Source organism: Orbicella franksi, chromosome 9 (genome assembly GCF_964199315.1).
Source record: "Orbicella franksi chromosome 9, jaOrbFran1.1, whole genome shotgun sequence".
NCBI lineage: Eukaryota > Metazoa > Cnidaria > Anthozoa > Scleractinia > Merulinidae > Orbicella > Orbicella franksi.
Window position 1 is genome coordinate 7421233 of NC_138153.1, and position 18665 is coordinate 7439897.

Below are 18665 nucleotides of genomic sequence, written 5' to 3' on the forward strand. Positions count from 1 at the left end.
TCGTATATAAGTATCGGCCTTTGGGACTAGATGACTTTATATCCAAGGAAGTTTAAAGAAACGACAGAAAACAAAGGAAAATTACGAAAGAAAAAGAGATAGCAATCGTCGACAACTTTTGACGTGGTTCCTGTGTTGTTATTTTTTTTTTTACACGATAAACGTCATAGTCTTACTTGATACACTGGTGGGCGAAGTAAGAAGAAAGTAGGATGGGAAAGCCGAAGAAAGGAGGCAAAAAGAAAGACGTGGATTGGTAAGTATGGTCTTTCTCCAATATTGCACATGTCACGTGTTTAATGGTGATCATTTTAATTGATATGATTAATAGCCATTAACACTGACTTATTCTATAGCAATTTCCAAACATTTACAAGGAAAAGGAAAACAGAACAAACCAGACATCTGTGAAAGATCATAGATGACTTCAATAATTAATCAGAGAAAATCAATACAGATAGTTTTTTGCATAATTTTTCTGTTGCATCATTGGTCATAATATTAGTCACATGGTACACATGTACAGCTATATTGGATTGGTAATGCTCAGGGAGATATGGGAGCTTAATTACTTGCATGATGAACTGTGATATGAACGGTCTAACTTCAAGAACTGACAAGGTTCTTGAGGGTTGACAAATAATAAAATTTGAAACTTTGCGAGACAGCGAGACTCTTCTCCAGCATTCTGTGGTATCCATTTGTAATGTAAGATAAAGTCACAGTGAAAATGATACTTTAAAATGTACACATCCTCACTGAATTTTAGCCAACTTTCACAGATCTCGCTGTCTCTGTTATCTTACAATGTGCTGTCGGAGTCTTGATTTTTTTTGTGAGGGTTAAGAAAGTCTTGGGCTTACAGAAAATACAGTTCAACCTCTATTTAACAGCCACCCTTGAGGAAATGGATAGTGGCAGCTTAATAGAGGTAAAAACAATAGAAAAAACCTCATCGGTGCTTTCAATTGATTACTGGCTGCCTAATAGGGGTGGCCATTTAATAGGTGGCCACTTAATAGGGGTTTGACTGTATGCGAATGTGGAGTTGGGTTGACCTGGGGTGAACTTGTATGCCATCCAGGAGAAGAAGCCAGGTTCTCATCTATCTAGTGTGATCCATGCTACAGTGGACCAGATTAAGTTAAGTGCATGTGTTTAGAACCTACTGGACCTTAGTTCAAGAAAACCCATTTATGTCCAGGATTGAACACAAGTATTGTTTAATTAGTTCTTCATGTTTGGCAGGGTTATTTGACATTTTCATATTACTTCATATTTGACAGAATTGTGTGTGTTTGGTGACTTTTTACTAATGAGGACACTTTGTGATGCTTATCATAAGGAATTTGAATCTCATTAGCGTTCAATATGGGACATATCTGAGAAAACCATGCAATACTCTAGACCGGTGAAAACCATCTAAAGGTTAACCCAGCCCAGCCAATCAATGAATAGAATATAAAAGCACTACATCAAAGAACAACTACCGGTAACTGTATTTGATTGTGGGATTGCAAACTTGAGTACCACTCACCATATTATTCAAAATAGCTCTTGACTAATAGATGAGATGGATTGATGATCAATTCAGACAAAGATAAAGACTTTTCTTAGTTGAGACTCTTGTGTAGTACATGTTCACGAATGTTTATGTACACACTCTTGTGATTACTGTTCAATACATACTCTGTATCAGTCACAAAATAATGCTGTTACTGTTAGTATCACTTTAATTAATGTCTTGTTTAAATGTAGTATTTTTTCACTGTGCCCTTCCTGGAGGTTTTTCGAAAGGCATTATTGATGTAAAATAACCACACTGTCTTGTCTTTGCAACTCTCAGGGAGGACGATGTTTTGAATGATCTTGAGTCATTGAAAGATGGTGAACCAGACAAAGAAAATGCTACAAGTGAATCTAAGGTGAGAAATTATATAAGGTTGTTCAATCTACAGTAGATCAGTACAGTCATTAGTTTGACTAGATGAAACTTTAGTGTTTAAACTTGGAAAACAAAATGGAACTTGTAGTATCAGACAATGCATGCTCTATGCAGTCTAATTTGCATGATGAGACATACTTGAAGTGGAATAAAGCCCTAAGTGACTTTTGGAAAATGTTAAGGTAGCCAGCGTTGAAACACCTCCTAGCAATTTTCACAGTTTACTTTTGTCTTCATTATTGTCCAACAAGAACTAGTAGTAATAACTAGTTCTTTTGAGACAATAACTTAAACCAGAGTAAACTGTGAAAATTGCTAGGAGGTCTTTCAATCCTGGCTGCCTCAAAGTTTTCCAAAAATCACTTAGGGCTTTATTCAACATGCTCCTTCATTTGCAGGGCAGGAAAAACCCAGGTCCAATTGCCCGGGGCAAGTAAATTTTGTTCTTGGCCAAGTGAAAATAGAGGTTCAGTGGCCCAGTGGGCAAGCAAAATTAGCCTCAAAAGTTTTGTGCGTCTGAATAAAAATGTTACCTAGGTATATGATAATTTCCAGTCAAAAGCTGTTTCAAAACTTGAGACTGCAAGATAAGTTAACCATTGAGTTGAAAGCATGGATTAGTTAGGAATCCAAGCATACTCTGTTCGCATTTGTCCTGTGATTACTATACTGGTCACCACATTGGCAAGTAGCATTTTAATAGGGGCAAGTGAAAACTGAAATTTACTGATTTGAACATTATATTTTGTTTACATTGTAATTTCAAATAGGGTGGTGGCGGAAGATTTCAAGGTCTTGATATCGAAGATGATGGCCCACCAGAAAATGATGATGATGACGACTTAGCAAAAACGGTTACAAATACAAAGAAGAACAAGACAGACAAGAAAAAGAAACAAGCTGAAACTGCTTCAGAAACAACAGAAACAGTTGAAACTGATAGAACTGCTGCCAATAATGATCACAAAAATGGAGATAATGCCTTAGAAACAAATGATAATAATGCTTTAGATGAACCTCATGTCTCAACTGCAAAAAAATCCAAAAAGAAGAAGAAAGACAAGAAAGATTTTGACTTTGATTTTGAGGATGACTCTGGAGATGAAAAAGTAAAGCCAGCTAAAATGCCAGACAGTGCAGCAAAGAAACTTGAAGAAGTGCCAGATGAATCAGATACTATAATCAAAACAGCGGCACAGAAACGTGCTGAAAAGAAAGAGAGGGAAAAAAAGAAAAAAGAAGCTGAGAAAGCCAAGGCAAAATCTAAAGTTAAGAAGGATGAAAACAAAATAGACACCAAGGTAGATGACAAGACAGAAGGAGCATCAAATATTGATACAGAATTACCCGCAGATAAAGAACAAGAGGATGTTGCGGCACCAAGCCTATCAGGTAAATGATAATCACACATTTGTGACATTACAGAGTCTCAATGTTACATCTCAAAATCAGAGTGTGAATTCTCTACAGGTATACAGATTGCCATTATTTCCTCAAATGTTTTTTTTTTCTTTCTCAGGATATAGTACTTTAGAGTAGTTCATTTGTTTTTGTTAAAACATGTTTTTTTTTTCTTTTAAAGAATTTTCAAGGCAGTGTTGAGTTTTAGTCTTCTATTTTCATTACTATGCAATCCATTGATTGAATGAAGGAAAATCACATTCAAGCCAAGAACTAGTTACATTATAATTATATAGTACTCTGTCATATACAGGAAGTTAAAAATTTAAACACAACTTATTCAAATAATGATCAATAAAATACCTCTCTCTTGACTCTGACTGTACAGTTTACAGTGGCCAAACTGTTCAATTAAATGCCAAAAGCGTAATTTGTTACAATTTGAGCACATTTAAATAACGATGCAGTGATTCATCCTCGTGCTTTTTCAACTTGATTGTGCAAGCATAAACAATTTTAGAAACTTAAATACCCAGCCTTGCACTTACTTTCAAAGGAGATGTAGGTGACGTTGATGCTGACAAGCCTGCTGCAGATAACCTTGATGGCAAAGGTGAAGAACAGGATGGTGAGGAGGATGGAGAAGACAAAGACAAAGAAAAAAAGAAAAAGAAGAAGAAGAAAAAGGGAGAGAAAGAAGAGAAGAAGGTCAAGAAACCCAATAAAGCTTTAGTGAAACAGATGCAGCAGCAACTTGAACAGCTGAAGCTAGAAGAAGAAAGAAGGAGGCAAGAAGAGGAAGAAAAACAGAGAGCTTTAGAGGAGGCAGAGAACAGGAGACTTGAGAAGGTACATTTATTAAATTATTGGTTGGTGTTGGGTGGATTTTTGCCAACTGCCAGGGACTGGAAAACTCTGGTGAATTTAGTGTACATATACATGTATCCTGTGATTGAATTGCAAGTATCGAGAGAGCAATTTTGTTTTGATTGTAAGTTACTAAATACTTTATTGCAGTTGAGACTTGAACAGGAAAGAAAGGAGAAGAAAAAGCAGAAAGAAAAGGTATGTGAATGTAGGAATCCTTTAATTACCATTGGTGATCCACATTTACTTTCTCATCATGCTATCCAGGGGTTTCATTAAGGGCTGGGTGCCAGGCAAATTGACCAGGTCTGAGGACAATTTTGCCTGCCTGGTTTGACCATTTAGTGGAAAGTTTTTCTTATAAAGAGGTTCAGGTCAAATAGTTTTGCCCGCCTGTGAAAACCAGTTGTCCTCCTGCTGAAAACATAAGTGAAACCTCTGACTATCAAAACAGTGTTAAACATATTAGTGGTGAGAATAGAGATACAAATCAACTAAGGAACATTAGTAAGTTAATATTGCAAAATGTGGAACAATCAGACTTGTGAAGCTGGCTCTTGGATTCTGTGTATCCAATACAGTCAGATATAAAGCCAGACTGTCTGCTGTAAAACATTTTTAATAATTTATTGTTCACAAAGGCATACAATAACCAGCTATTTCCAGTTCTCAATTTGAAAGACCGCGTTTGATCCCATTTCCAAACACCAAGAAGAGAGTTGAAAATAAGACAAGCAGCAGAGTATTTTTGATGAACTTCGAGGTGTGTGGAGATGTGGTCAAACACTGTCTTTGAGTGTTTGATATACCTTCTCAATCAAAAATAAAGCTAAGGAGAAAACAGAGAAATTAAATTGTAAAAATCTATGCTAATTAAGATCAAATATCCAAACACCCCCGCAGTCATGATTTCCTTTGTTTACACTTGAAGAATAACTGAGTTTGAGAAATTTATTTGACAATAACGTTTAATGTTTTTACACTGTGGAAATGGTAACCTTTTACATTATATGAATAGTCCTCGTTCTATAAACACCAGAACAGTGTAATAAAAATGTCAGGAGTTCATGTTGCTGTAAAGTAACACAACTCTGGGCAACACAGCACCCTGATGGTCAGCGTATTTAAGTCTGAATCTAGCAGCCTGAGTGAAGCACCTGCCAGTCTCCTGTATGGACTTACATGTACAGAGTATTTCCATCAAATGAATGTGTGTTTTTAGGAAAGGAAAGAGAGACTTAAGAAGGAAGGGAAGTTCCTCACCAAGACTCAAAAGCAACAGAGAGCACAGGCTCAAGCAATGTTGGATTCTATGAAAAAGCAAGGTATGAATTGTGATAGTGCAAGAAATGCACTATCACAATTTTCTTGTGTAACCAGGTGGAAACACCACATATTAGTGAATGCCAATCAAAACTATGGTCCTGTGGAAATGTTGGGAAAAAAAGCATGCATGAATTTCAAGGAAATTGTATCTTTGTAGGTTTGATAGACATCCCTGCACTTAATCAGCAAGAACAAGATGGAGTAAGAAGGCCAGTCAGATATGGTACCAAGAAACCCAAGAAACAACAACAACAACAACAACAAGATCAGGAAGAAACTGAGCAACCAGATGGTTCTACTGAAGATCAAGGTAAAAAAAAATAAACATTTGATGTTAATTATCTTGTTCTGTAGGCTACTTCTTGTGTGGTAAAGAGATCTATTATAATAAACAGGTTAAAATAAAGTTCAAAAAGAAAGGGCTTGGGTTTACAGTCTGTTCCAGTTGTGCTAACCTTGTAGGTTTTTAGTTTAAGATGAGTGTCAAGTCAAAATGATACTTTCAAACTAGTTTGCTTTGAGGCATAGTTTTCTTTTGTTGAGATTTGTTACCATCCTAATTGAACCATAAAATAATATAAATCAAACTATGTTGAATTTTTTTTTAAACTAAATTCATTATAAACTTGAGATAATATATACTAAGCAAAATTGTGCAGGCCTATTTTCACATTTTGCTGTAAATGTGGCTATTAATAGTATCATTGCCATTTCTGAATTTGTCTTGTCTAATTCATTTAACAGCCACTACTTCTGAAGGCACAATTGCTGAAGAAGATGATAAGAAATCTGATGGTAACTAGTAACCTTTATAGTTTGTCGTGTTGAAAATCAATGATTCTTTCACCAGTCGCTCTACAGTTACTTAGTTCAGGTTTCTTAGAGAGGCAACCAGTATCTTTTCTTTGATAACATGTAGTTTCTGCTACAGATCAGCAGGACACTGACAATGTAGAAACTGAAGAACAAGAGGAGGACAAGGATGACGAGGCTGAAGAAGAGGATGAGGTATTTTTCAGTGGCACAGCTAAAAATCCTGTGAATTTTAACAATAAGAATGCACACACACTTTACCACCCAAATAGAAAAAACTCTTGGAATTTAACTGTTGAAAGAGCAGCATGATTGTTAGAAATAATAGTGCCCCAGTTTGAATAGAACATTGCTCATTTAACCTTCATAGCAAGTCAAACCCTTGAGTTGTGAGGTTCTGTTAGGATTTTTCAAGATGTGGGATATTTAGGTAACAAATCGATGAGATTAGGAGATTTTGTTTAGAGGGGGGAGTACTGGGATATTTTGAACAGATATCCCAAGATATTGAGTAGAGAAAGTTGTTTATTTCTCTAATGTACAGGAAATTTTGGCCCCAAGTTAATGGGATACTCAGACCCCTCCCCACCCCTAGTGGGCCCCAGTGGGGCCTCAGTTGTAAGCAATTCAGATATATAGAATTTCCCTTAGTCTTTTTACAGTATCGACTTTTTGGTTTTCACATTACCTTTGTGAAAGTCAGAAAAAGTGCAAAGTTTACCTTAGACTCAGAATAGCTGTATTTTGCAGCCACAGTTTAAGTATGATTACCACATTGGACAATCATACAGTAGCTCGATTTCATTAAAGAATCAGTGCTGTATGCATTAAAAGTTGCTATTGACACATCAGTGGAAAGGTGAATCAAACAACTAAACTGTTTGTAGGTCAAGGACTCTTGGGACGTTGATTCTGATGAAGAACTTGAAGATAAAACAACTGTTAAAGGTGTGCTACATGCGTCTAATAATATTATTGTACAGTAATACCTTGGACTTATGTTAAAAAATACTGAAAAAGAGAATCGGTAACACACCTCCAGAGTTGACAAGTATATTAGGTTCCTGTCGTCTTTTGGTCATTTTCTTTAACTTTCCTACATGACAGACAATAGCCTCACACACTCTATGGGCATGTGAGGCTTGCGCGCTTCACACGCGAGGATCATGCTTACAGTGCTTTGCTCCTTCCGAAAACGTCCAAAAACGACTGTTTTGCAGTCTAACAATAAATAGGTATTTATTCTGTATTTGTTTTATTTACTGCCACTTTATATCTGTTGGAGATTACTTTTAGATAGGTGCTTATATTAGGATTTTTTAAGTACAGTATAAAAATTTTTGTAGTTTTCATGTGAGTGAAAGCATTTTTCCCCACAGGTTCTGATGCTAAAACACCAGCTACAGTTAAGGTATAAATACATTACACTGTGATTTCTTTTCTTGTTAAGAATTTAGACTGCTGTCCTCTAACAGGGTCCGTGTAGTTTCTCATGAGTGCAATATTGTAGTATGTACAATATTCTATATGTACAAGATTTGTGGAGGCAGTATGGTCTAATGGTTAAGGGTGCTGGATTTGTGATCTGGAGGTCCTGAGTTCAAATCCTCCTCCCTGTTACTGGATGGATTTGTGTTTGGTGGTCCCAAATTCAACTCCTTCATGCTTTGTAAATAGCCAGCTGGTCAGCCTCCCACCAGTTGGGATTTTAACAAGTTTCTGTTCAATTTACAATATATTTGTTTACTTATTTCAGTGTCCCTAATTAGCACAGTGCTGCTAAACACGTTGACAGTTAAATATTCAGTGATTTGTTGAATGTTTTTTTTTTTTATTCTTTTGAAGGTGGAAGTCAAACCGTCTGCAGAAGTGGCTGCAGAAAGTGAAGAAGACTCAGAGGAGAGTGAGGAAAGTGAAGAGGACACTGATTCAGATGACGAGGAGGAAGAGAGTGACAGTGACGAGGAGTCTGATGACGAGGACACCAAAACAGAAACTGTGTGGGAAAGAATTGAGGTATGATCACCGTGACATGATATGCTACCAATTAGCACAGAAAACCCTTGAGAGAAGATGGCGATGCGTGTTGGAAATTTGGACAAGATTCCTCAAAGACAGGTGTTCGTCAAAATCCAGTTTATAGGGCATGGCCTTAATTTAGTAAATATATAGTTCACTAAGTGAACAACAACGAGCTTAGCAGTCTGTTTCCTGTCAGCAGTCCTTCATCTGGGTGGTCAGCAGCACAGTTCTACCGTGAAGGCTCGGATATTACTTCACTGATACTTCAACTTCAACTTCAACTTCACTTTATTTTGCACTTACAGTTTTGAAATTACAATATTAACATAAAAAAAGAAAAAAGATACATACATAACAATTAAAAAGGTGACAGTGGTCCATACTTTGTACATGGAGCTAATAGAACCGCGAGGTTATCGAGTTAGCCTCCATCTCGTTTGAGTGAACATAAAAAAAAAATGGGAGTAGAAGGACGGATTACTAAAGGAAAGAGCTAGAAGGATTGTGGAAACTTACGTTTGATGTTGCTGAGATGGAACATAGTTTTTAACAGATACATTGTGGTTCTTTGCGTGGTTAGCGGTTCTTTGTATTGCTTTTAAGGGAGCTTTTTTCCGGGCCTCCCTCCCCTTCCCTCTTGTTCATCCTTCCACTCTCCTTATCATTGTGATGTATAATCGTATTGAGTACTTCTGAGCACGTGGTAGAAACCCAAAGTAGGAAGATGGCAAGGATTAAAATTAGATTGCCCAATCGGCAAACTTTAAAATGGTAGTCATTGTGTTCTGTCTTTTTTTTTCTTTCAGAAAAGACGTGTAAGGGCAGAAGCTAATCGAAGCACAGACAACCTTCGATCTCCAGTCATTTGTGTGTTGGGCCATGTGGACACTGGAAAAACAAAGATTTTAGACAAGGTGGGTTTCTATCAGTATCATTAGATTGCCAAGATAATTTATCTGATGATGAATGAAGCACGCTTTAAATTAAGGTTATGTCAACGACGTTTTGAGAGTTTTTCTGATCAGTGTGTTTGTTTTTTTAAAAGATACGTCACACTCATGTCCAAGATGGAGAAGCAGGCGGTATTACTCAGCAGATTGGTGCTACTATGGTTCCTGTTGACGCTATCAGAGAGCAGACCAGGATGATCAAAGATGTAAGTCCAACACAGTAGAAATGATGACAGCTTTCTTAGATTTCGTGCAAGAGACGATTATGAACTCGATTGAGACTTCTATCGCCTGATAGATGATGAAGACAAATAATCTAATTGTTTTAGTATAAATCTACTAGTCGTTCAATATTTCTTCTAAGTCCTCTTCACAGACACTTCGAAAACGTAAAGAAGCGGCCGTTGTTTTTGTTAACCGCACACTGATGGGCTACTCACTATCTACAACAGAATAGATAGGAGTAGCGTAGCCAATCAGAGAACGGCATTCGTGATAAAACAGTTTTTCTATATATCACGAAATCGAGAGCGAATAATCTAATTGTTTTAGTATAACTCTACTGGTCGTTCAAAACTTTAATCTAAATCCTCTTCACAGACACTTCGAAAAGGGCAAAGAAGCGGCTGCCATTTTGTTAACAACCACACACTGCTAGGCTACTCACTAGCTATCTACAACAGAATAGATAGTGAGTAGCGTAGCCTATAAAAGAACGGTATTCGTCATAGAACCCTAGTAGATTGATACTAATTGATATTAGAAGGACTTTTCTGAGCATGCATGTCAAAGGGAATCAATCTTCTTCATCTCTACAACTACGTGTCAGTAGTTACGTGTTTTGTTAACACATGCACTTTATTTCAGTTTCAAGATTTTAACATCAAGCTGCCTGGTCTTCTTATCATCGATACACCTGGACATGAATCCTTCAGGTCAGTTGCACAGTCATTTAATTAAGATTAAACGCCTTGTAGAAAGTAGTTTGTTTTATATGGGTTCTATTTGGAATGAAATAGAAAACATCTTCGTTTCTATAGAATTATAGGTCGGGGTGGTTTTGCAATTTCGGGAGAACGCTTTAAAATTCTAGTTAACTTCCAGTTGAGATCTTTATGCTTGCCAGTTTTCTTGTTGCTTGTTCCTTAAGATCTCCGTCGAGTCGAGGGACGTCGTCATTGTGGCACGTTTTGTGCCCATTCCCCCAAGTTTCACAAGTGGGCGCGGGGAAATACGTCTGTTTACACCACTTACAAATACCAGTCTCGTGTGTATTGCAGTAATTTACGGTCCCGCGGGTCATCCCTTTGCGACATGGCTATCTTGGTGGTGGACATTATGCATGGCTTGGAACCACAGACTATCGAGTCACTTAACTTGTTGAAGAAGAGAAAGACTCCTTTTATAGTGGCACTGAACAAGGTCTGTAACTTCTGTAACTGTGTTTATTTCAAGTTTTACTGATATGTTTTATGTTTACTCCTGAAATGCAAATCTAAAAGTTGGCGGTAAGGCATATTTTGCTGTAATTTGTTTGAAGGTTGACAGACTGTTTGAGTGGAAGCGAGGTCCAAATTCAGGCATCTTTGACACGATCAAAAAACAGAAGAAAAACACTAAACAAGAGTTTGATGAACGAGTGCAGATCGTCGTGAAAGAGTTCGCTGAACAGGTTTGTTTGAGTTCTCTCATCATGCGGGCGAGTCTTATTAAAGGTCGCACCCTTCTAGCAAGTGCATCTGGCAAGTCGCATATAACTAGCGGGAGGTCGTCTCTAAGGCGGTAACTGGTCAAACAACTGCGGTAGCCAGTTTCATGCGTTCCCAAACTAACTGAATGCGTGGAACAAGCAAGCCAAATAAAATCAACTTGTTAAACTTTTACAAGCGGGTTCTTCTTGTTGTTGTTGTGTTCCAGCCGTGACGCCACTCCTTAAACATCGCTTTCCTTTCTTTCTTCACAGTCCTTGAATGCAGCTCTTTTCTACAACAATCCCGACGCTCGATCGTATGTGTCCCTAGTACCCACATCTGCTCACACCGGAGATGGAATGGGTGATCTGATCTCACAAGTGGTGCAACTCACTCAATTAAGACTCGCTCAAAGACTAGCCTTTTCTGAAGAATTGCAGAGCATGGTGCTGGAGGTAAGAGCTGATTCGCTCCGAGCCATACGGTTTTTGCGAAAAATTCTTTCCTGAGGTCCGGTCTTAAGGTAACCAAGACCGCTGAATAAGAAGGCAGAAGACGTGCCCTTACAGTATTAATCTCAATCCAAAGTAAAATTTTATTAACTCCAGCAGGAAAGTGCTGAAGCATGAAATAAAACAATAAATAGGGTTGCAAACATTTAACACTTAATGACTGGTCCCGAGGGGAACAGTGAATTTTGTTTTCCGAGAATCTCAATGTTTTCCTCGACTTGGTCTCACAAAACATTGAGATTCGAGGGAGGCAAAATTCACTGTTCCCCAAAGAACTAGTCATTAAGTGATTTGTTATATAGCAAAACAAAACAAAAGCAAATTTTGGAAAACGCGCTGAGATTCCAACGACAACATCAGACCACCTTCAACTGCACGCTTTGATCACGTGCAACAGCGGTCAACATTTCGCGGGTAACGGTGAACTGTTTCCCGTTTGACGTCATAGTTTTCACAATGTTGCCCGCCCATGGCATTTGGCGGTAAACAATTTCTTTGTTAGATGTCATGTGACCATGAACTAGCCAATGAATGGGCGCGCTGTAGCAGGGAAAACTCCAGCTATATAACAATTCGTGTTCTCACATTGGTAGTAACGCAACGCTCTAGTCACTAGTTGGTGTGGTGAATCATTGCGTGACGAGTCAAGTAACGGCTGCGAATGGGACTGTGTTTTCAGTGGTATTGTTTTGTTTGTGCGTATTTTACTTTGGATTGCAAGCACCTCTACAGCCGCGGCTTGCATCTTGGCTGTTTACTTTTTATTCAGCAGTATTGCTTAACTCGAAATGGTACTCTGGGAGTGCAACAGATCTCCCCTCCCCCCCCCCTCCCCCCCCACCTAGATGACTATGCTAGTTCATTGCAAGTCACCCCTCATTCTGTGCCAACAACTCGCCGGTACAAGAGAGAAACTAAAGGATGTGAGTGTCTTGCACGCAATACTGTGACCCCGTCCGTGGCCCGAACCCTAATATCTTGATCCGTCTTATTTACCGCACCCAACCTAACCCTTTACTCTGGTTTCTCTGTAGGTCAAGTCGCTGCCCGGCCTTGGCACTACAATTGATGTGATCTTGATCAATGGTAAGCTGAAGGAAGGGGACACAGTCGTAGTGGCCGGAATTGAGGGCCCTATTGTAACGCAGATTAGGGCCTTACTTACGCCTCAGCCTCTCAAGGAACTGAGGGTCAAGAACCAGTATATCAACAACAAAGAGCTTCTTGCTTCCCAGGGGGTCAAAATTGCTGCTAAGGACCTGGAAAAGGCCCTGGCTGGTATACCGCTGTTTGTTGCTCAGCAACCAGACGAGGTTGACTACTGGAAGGTGAGTCACAACACCTTTAACAGCTGTTTACAAGTTGTGATAATGTGCGTGTGAAGAAAAATGCGTTTGCGAATGTCTGGTTTGTAAATAAAAGACAAACAAACGAATATAACCTTTATTTACCCTCGGCAGTGTTTATAGCACAAAGGCAGGTGGGGCCGAACAAACGACTGAAACAAATAATTCAAATTGAACATAGCATATGACATTGTTAGAAATCCCAACTGGCCTGAGGCAAACCAAAATGCACGTGAAAAATATTTTTGCAGCTGTGCAGCTATTGGAAGGAAGTGGCGGGTTTAGTTTATACCCTCGTGTTAGTGTGATAATTATCAAACGTGACTGAGGCCGTTCTTTATTAAATCGTTTCATCCTATGTCTCTCTGAGAAAGGAGAAACTAAATTTGTACAGTACTTTGGCCTAGAATTTCGATTACTTTTCTCTAATCAAAGCGTTGATGTAGTATTAGTTAGACTACCAAGTAACCATTTTAGCTGTAAATCTTTTTCACAGTAGATCATAACTTCCTGTACTCTACTAGTACTAACAAGACCACTTAGTCAGCGTTTATGTATCTTATTTTTTGCAGTAGATCATAATTTTCTGTGCTCTGCTTCCCAACAGGAAGAAGTGTCGAACTTGCTTCGTGACACGCTTCAGTCCATCAAGCTGTCAGACCGTGGTGTGTATGTGCAGGCCTCTACTCTGGGATCACTGGAAGCCCTGCTTGAATTCCTGCGAACTTCGAAAATTCCTGTGAGTAGCAACCGTGCAACACTATGGCTGTTTCAGTAGAATCGTACTAGTTTCATGAGGGCGTGAAGCATTTTGTCCTGACTTGAAAGTGATCACAACTTTACAGGCCTTTTTTCATTTTTATTTATAGTATTCTGGAGTGAACATCGGCCCAGTTCACAAGAAGGACATCATGAAATGCTCCACGATGTTGGAACACGACAGCCAGTGAGTCGTTTTCTTGGCCCTTTGTGGGTCATTTAGTGATTACCATTATGTAAGGAAGGTCTGTTGTTGAAACAAATCGCCGCTAATGTTTTAGAAATCATTATGAACACTAAAAATTTGGTCAAAAAATGATTAACTAAGGTATTCCCAATCTCAAGTTTTGAGTTCGCCGAGTGATGTCAGTTCGCTTTAACCAACATAATGACGTCATAACATTCAGAATGGCGGCCGTCTTCACTCATTTGATATGAATGGAGCTACGCGATGCAAGGAATGTTTAGGAATTTGTAAATCATTGTTGAAAATGTGTTTTTATCTATACGTCTATTAATTTTCCTGGTAAGGAAGGTCTGCAAGTTAATAACTCGGCAAAACCTGTGGAGCAATTAAGCGTGACGATTTTCGGCGAAAGAATCATGAGACATTTTACCTGAGAAGAGAAACTTGGTCTTTTTATTCAAGAAAGTTTGCGGTGACTCAAGAATCTAGCACACTCTTAGCGCGCGTTGCCTGCCTATTTGGTACCATGCTTAAGTAAGTAAGTAAGTAAGCACTTTATTTAAGTGTCAATATATTTAGCCCATGTGTGCTAATTGGGGACACTGTATTAACTTTAGCTAAAAGTTTTCATTAATAGTGTTATAAGATTGTCTTAAAAAATTAAAATTGAAATATTGGCAAACAATGAAAGGAAATAAAAGAGTATATGTTGTCCGAAGAAATGCCATATATGCTTCTCGTCATATAGTTTGCTAAGTACCTTCATTGCGTTACTTAGGTTCGCGGTTATCCTGGCCTTTGACGTGCGGATAGAGAGAGAGGCACAAGAAATGGCTGACAGTCTGGGCGTGAAAATATTTGCCGCCGACATCATCTATCACTTGTTCGACAAATTTACAGCTTATAGAGAGGTCAGTGGAGTGTTACTAACCAAATGAAGAAGTGTCCCGACTCTATATAAAAGGAGTCTCGTAGCCAAAACAAACACAGGAAAAGTCACGCAAGCGATACCATGACCTTTTACATTCAGTAGCTAAAACACTGATTCTTTATTGGTAAATTATTGTGACGACACTTTTCGATATTTAAACAAAGTGCAGTGGAATTACTCTTTCGAACAATTTTCAATGGTATTCAATTCGCTCCACCAGGAACTTAAACAAAAGAAGCGGGAAGAATTTAAGCACATTGCAGTGTTTCCGTGCAAGCTACGAATTCTGCCTCAACACATCTTCAACTCCCGTGGCCCGATTGTGGTTGGTGTGATTGTGGAGGCTGGTGTAGTGAAGGAGGGAACCCCTGTGACAGTTCCGAGCAAGGAGGTCAGTATCACAGTACGGAGTATAGTATGAAGTAACTTCTACTCGTTTGTGTTACTTAGACTTGGGACGTTTCCTAGTACCTTTCGCAGGAAGCAATCAATGGGTCAGTAAACCAGTTGAAAACTCTTAACCAGTAAGTTGTAACTGGTGGTAGTGCGGGAAAAAGTAACCAGGAGCAGGCACGGGAAAATATTAAACTGATGGCAAGCGCGTTACAATAATGGAAAAGCACGGGAAAAGTTGCATTTAAGCCGGATTGGCTCAAAAGGAAACATCTGGGCTTTCATTGATTATAGTACGACACGTTAATTCTTTGTGTTATTATGGCATTACGCTGGAAATAAAATTCTAAAACAAAAGCTAACGCTCCGCTACTTTCCAACGTCACTGAATTATCACCGTTCTATTGCACGACAAAGTCGTTTTTTATCAAGAACACAAGTATCAAAGGAAACGAAAATAGGAAAGGAGAAACTTAAAAAAAAACAGGTTTTGAACAATCATTTTAATTTGCTGCATAACTTCGGAGACCTTCCATCCCCTCCCTCCCTGAGAGAGGAGGTGGGGGATGGGCGCAGCAAGATTCTCCGTGAGGGATAGCCAACCCAGAGTTCTTGCGGAGCTATGGGTTAATTGAAAATGACTTTGTTTTGTAGTTTTTAGATGTCGGGGTTGTTACTGGCATCGAAGCCAACCACAAGCCGCTCACTGAGGCTCGTAAAGGCATGGAGGTGTGCGTGAAGATCGAGTCCCCGCCTGGAGAGGCGCCGAAAATGTACGGCCGGCATTTTGATCACACAGACCTTTTGATGAGCAAGGTGAGAATACAAGAAATGTTGACATACAGGGCGTGGTTTAGTTTGAATTTTGGACGTTTACAGAAAGTATAGCCTTGTGAACCAAACGCCTCTTTCCGTGTGCTCGTTTTTATGTCCTTGAGAGACTTGCCAGCCTGTTTAAACCGAAAAATTCCTTCCTGGAGAAATAGCTGTACCGGGATTGATATTACGCGACAAGAAATCAGTGAACAGAAATATGTTGATTTCGCCAACCTACAGATTGCACATGTTGGGACTTCTGTGGGGTACAAATATCCCTCTCCTGGCTCATCTCTTATTTATCATCTTAACTTTCACTTTTACTTTTTGCGTAAGGTAAAGGTTAAGTCTGCATACGAGCCAAGTGGCCCATCAGGCCTGATCTTATCCCTGTTTTTGAAGCATGAAGCGACTAGGAGTATTTCTACTCGCCCCTGGATGGGATTCTAGTCCATCACAGGGTTACCCCCAGCATTAAGTGCGCCGGTACTCATTTATTCGCCAGGGTGGAGAGAGGCACTGTGAGAATAAAGTGTCTTGCCCAAGAACACAACACATTGTCCCCGGCCAGGGCTCGAAATCGGACTGCTCGATCCAGAAACGAGCGCACTTACCTCGGGTCTTCCGCGCCTGTCTCTTTACTTCTTTGTAATGCGTTTCTAATAACAATTTTTGCGTTTTTCGTGATATTTCACAGATTAGCCGAGAATCCATTGACGCTGTAAAGAATTACTTCAGAGATGATTTACAAAAGGCTGACTGGCAGCTCATGATTGAACTGAAGAAGATTTTTGAAATACTGTAAATGAAGATACAAAATGCGCGCAAAGCTCCCGCGAACCAATTTTAAATGTATGGAATTTCCCCACCGATAAGGAACAGGCGGGACACCTTGTGTCATATGAAGACTTTTAAGGGCTTTACTTCCCCCTGCTCTGTTAGCCCCTCTGTACGAGCGACGCGTGCGGTTTTCGTTGCTCTCTTCGTTTCATTGTCCTGTTCAAACAAGACAATGCAATGAAATATTCTCTCCTTAATTGGCCTAAAATTGTCCTTTTTGGCGGAGTTTGTGCGTTAATTACTCGTCCCGGCAGTCTCAGCGCACCCCATGTCACAAGTTCACCCTGTTCCTTGTTTCATTCACTAAAATTTGGCTGCTGTTGACTCGGATTAATCTATTTCTTTCTAAATCGAAACAAATATATGTTATATGTTTTGTAACCTAAAGTGAATTGATACTCGAAAATAAAAGTCCAGGGAATCTAAATTCTTGTTTGTCAATATGTTGTGCGTTACGCTAAATTACATTTTGTCGATATGTTATGCCGTGACTTGTGTGCATTGATAACTGTTTCACATTTTGTGGGGTAATCTCCGGTGGTAGACGTTTCCCCTGGGTTATCCAAGTTTATTTTGCCTCAGGGTTGTGACCATTTCGTTTTAGACAGAAGTGAGGGAGTGCGTGACCTGAGTGAACGAGCTTCCTGTTGATCACAGTAACGCTTTCCACCGTCAGACCACTCTGAAGTCACGCAGACCCGATGGCAGTTTCGCCATATACGACTTTGTGTCAGTGTGCTATCTGTCTAAACCGAGAGAAATGAAGAGCTTTCGTTCTGCTATTTTACCAGGTCATCAGAAAAAAAAGAAAGCGGTTTATTTGAAATATTTATTTGTTTAAATACGTGTCCCCAGTTAGCTCAAATGCCAAGTCCAGCGACACTTAACACTCTTCTGCACACATGCGGCGATATATATGTATATATTTTCCACCAAAGCTTCAATTTTTCACGGCAACCTCGTTCCCAGAGTCTTCGTTCGTCGAGAATTGAACGACTTTGGAAAGCTCTGTTTGGGAGTTCGAAAATATTGGACTTGCGGTTTAACTGCGCAAATTTAGCTTTAAAACATAGTTACTAACTAACTATGTTTAAAACGAGTCGCTCGTTTCTTACTTCCGCTCACTTCCATTGTTTTTTAAACCAATCAAAATCGGCCCTGTAATAGAACTCTTGAGAGACAAAACGCGACGCATAAGATTTGAGTTTACCACCTCCGGACAGCAATTTTCATCAGAAGTTCCGCAAACTGAACTGAACTAATCTTTTCGATAGATCAACGAATCAACCACTTTTTCCACTGTGTTTTCAGTCACTATACACATGGAACACGTTTAGTTTACGTGTTGATTTCTCTTGTTGATCACCTTATGAATAAGATGACTTTTCTCGCTCTGTTGCACATTTCTTGCGCGATTTTACTTGTGAAAGACTTTTTGTGGTCAATTTTTTGCAGGTATTTTATCATACTGGTTTCGTATATACCCGGATGGTATCCCGGGGTGGTACTTACAGAAAAAATTAACCCGCTTCGCAGCTAGACAAATACCCACCACTGCACTAGCCTCTTCTACTGCGGGAAATAATAGTTAACTATGGAGGTCAGTTGTCGATTCAACCTTTCAGCCTTTTCTTTTACCGTATGGTTTCTTAGCCTGCAGGCTACCGGTCACTATGAGCAGCCTTGTGATCAAAAAACCTACTGGCCGCTCTTAGTCCCAGTCCTCTGCCAACTGAAATATTTCTGGGAGTCGAGACACTGAGCTCTAGTGCAATCACTGTAATGGCGGCCTGCGTGCGATTTGTGGTAGTCGTTGTCGCTGGTTTATAAAGGTAAGAGAGTTTATGAGAATGATTTTGACAGGGT

General features: G+C 39.3%; 1 protein-coding gene and 1 pseudogene across 1 annotated transcript; one reads left to right on the forward strand and one right to left on the reverse strand.

Annotated features, from left to right (window-relative positions):
- Positions 1–18665, reverse strand: part of LOC145497513 (uncharacterized) — a 218628-nt pseudogene that overhangs the window by 181022 nt on the left and 18941 nt on the right.
- Positions 2–17205, forward strand: LOC145498684 (eukaryotic translation initiation factor 5B-like). The gene is made up of 25 exons (XM_081478597.1): positions 2–256; positions 1847–1925; positions 2716–3337; positions 3903–4195; positions 4364–4411; positions 5436–5538; positions 5697–5849; positions 6284–6334; positions 6471–6547; positions 7240–7300; positions 7732–7763; positions 8198–8368; positions 9181–9288; positions 9420–9530; positions 10192–10259; positions 10605–10746; positions 10865–10996; positions 11288–11470; positions 12562–12855; positions 13481–13612; positions 13743–13819; positions 14598–14730; positions 14971–15141; positions 15798–15959; positions 16657–17205. The coding sequence occupies exons 1-25, from the start codon at positions 213–215 to the stop codon at positions 16762–16764; spliced, it is 3555 nt and encodes a 1184-aa protein (XP_081334723.1). The 5' UTR covers positions 2–212; the 3' UTR covers positions 16765–17205.

What these genes read in the sequence shown, in the direction of transcription:
- LOC145498684 (XM_081478597.1), top strand. Translation starts at nt 213, where the DNA reads ATGGGAAAGCCGAAGAAAGGAGGCAAAAAGAAAGACGTGGATTG. An exon ending in AGATAAAACAACTGTTAAAG is followed by an intron (nt 7,301 to 7,731) that starts GTGTGCTACATG and finishes TTTTCCCCACAG; the next exon opens with GTTCTGATGCTAAAACACCA. An exon ending in AATTTACAGCTTATAGAGAG is followed by an intron (nt 14,731 to 14,970) that starts GTCAGTGGAGTG and finishes TCGCTCCACCAG; the next exon opens with GAACTTAAACAAAAGAAGCG.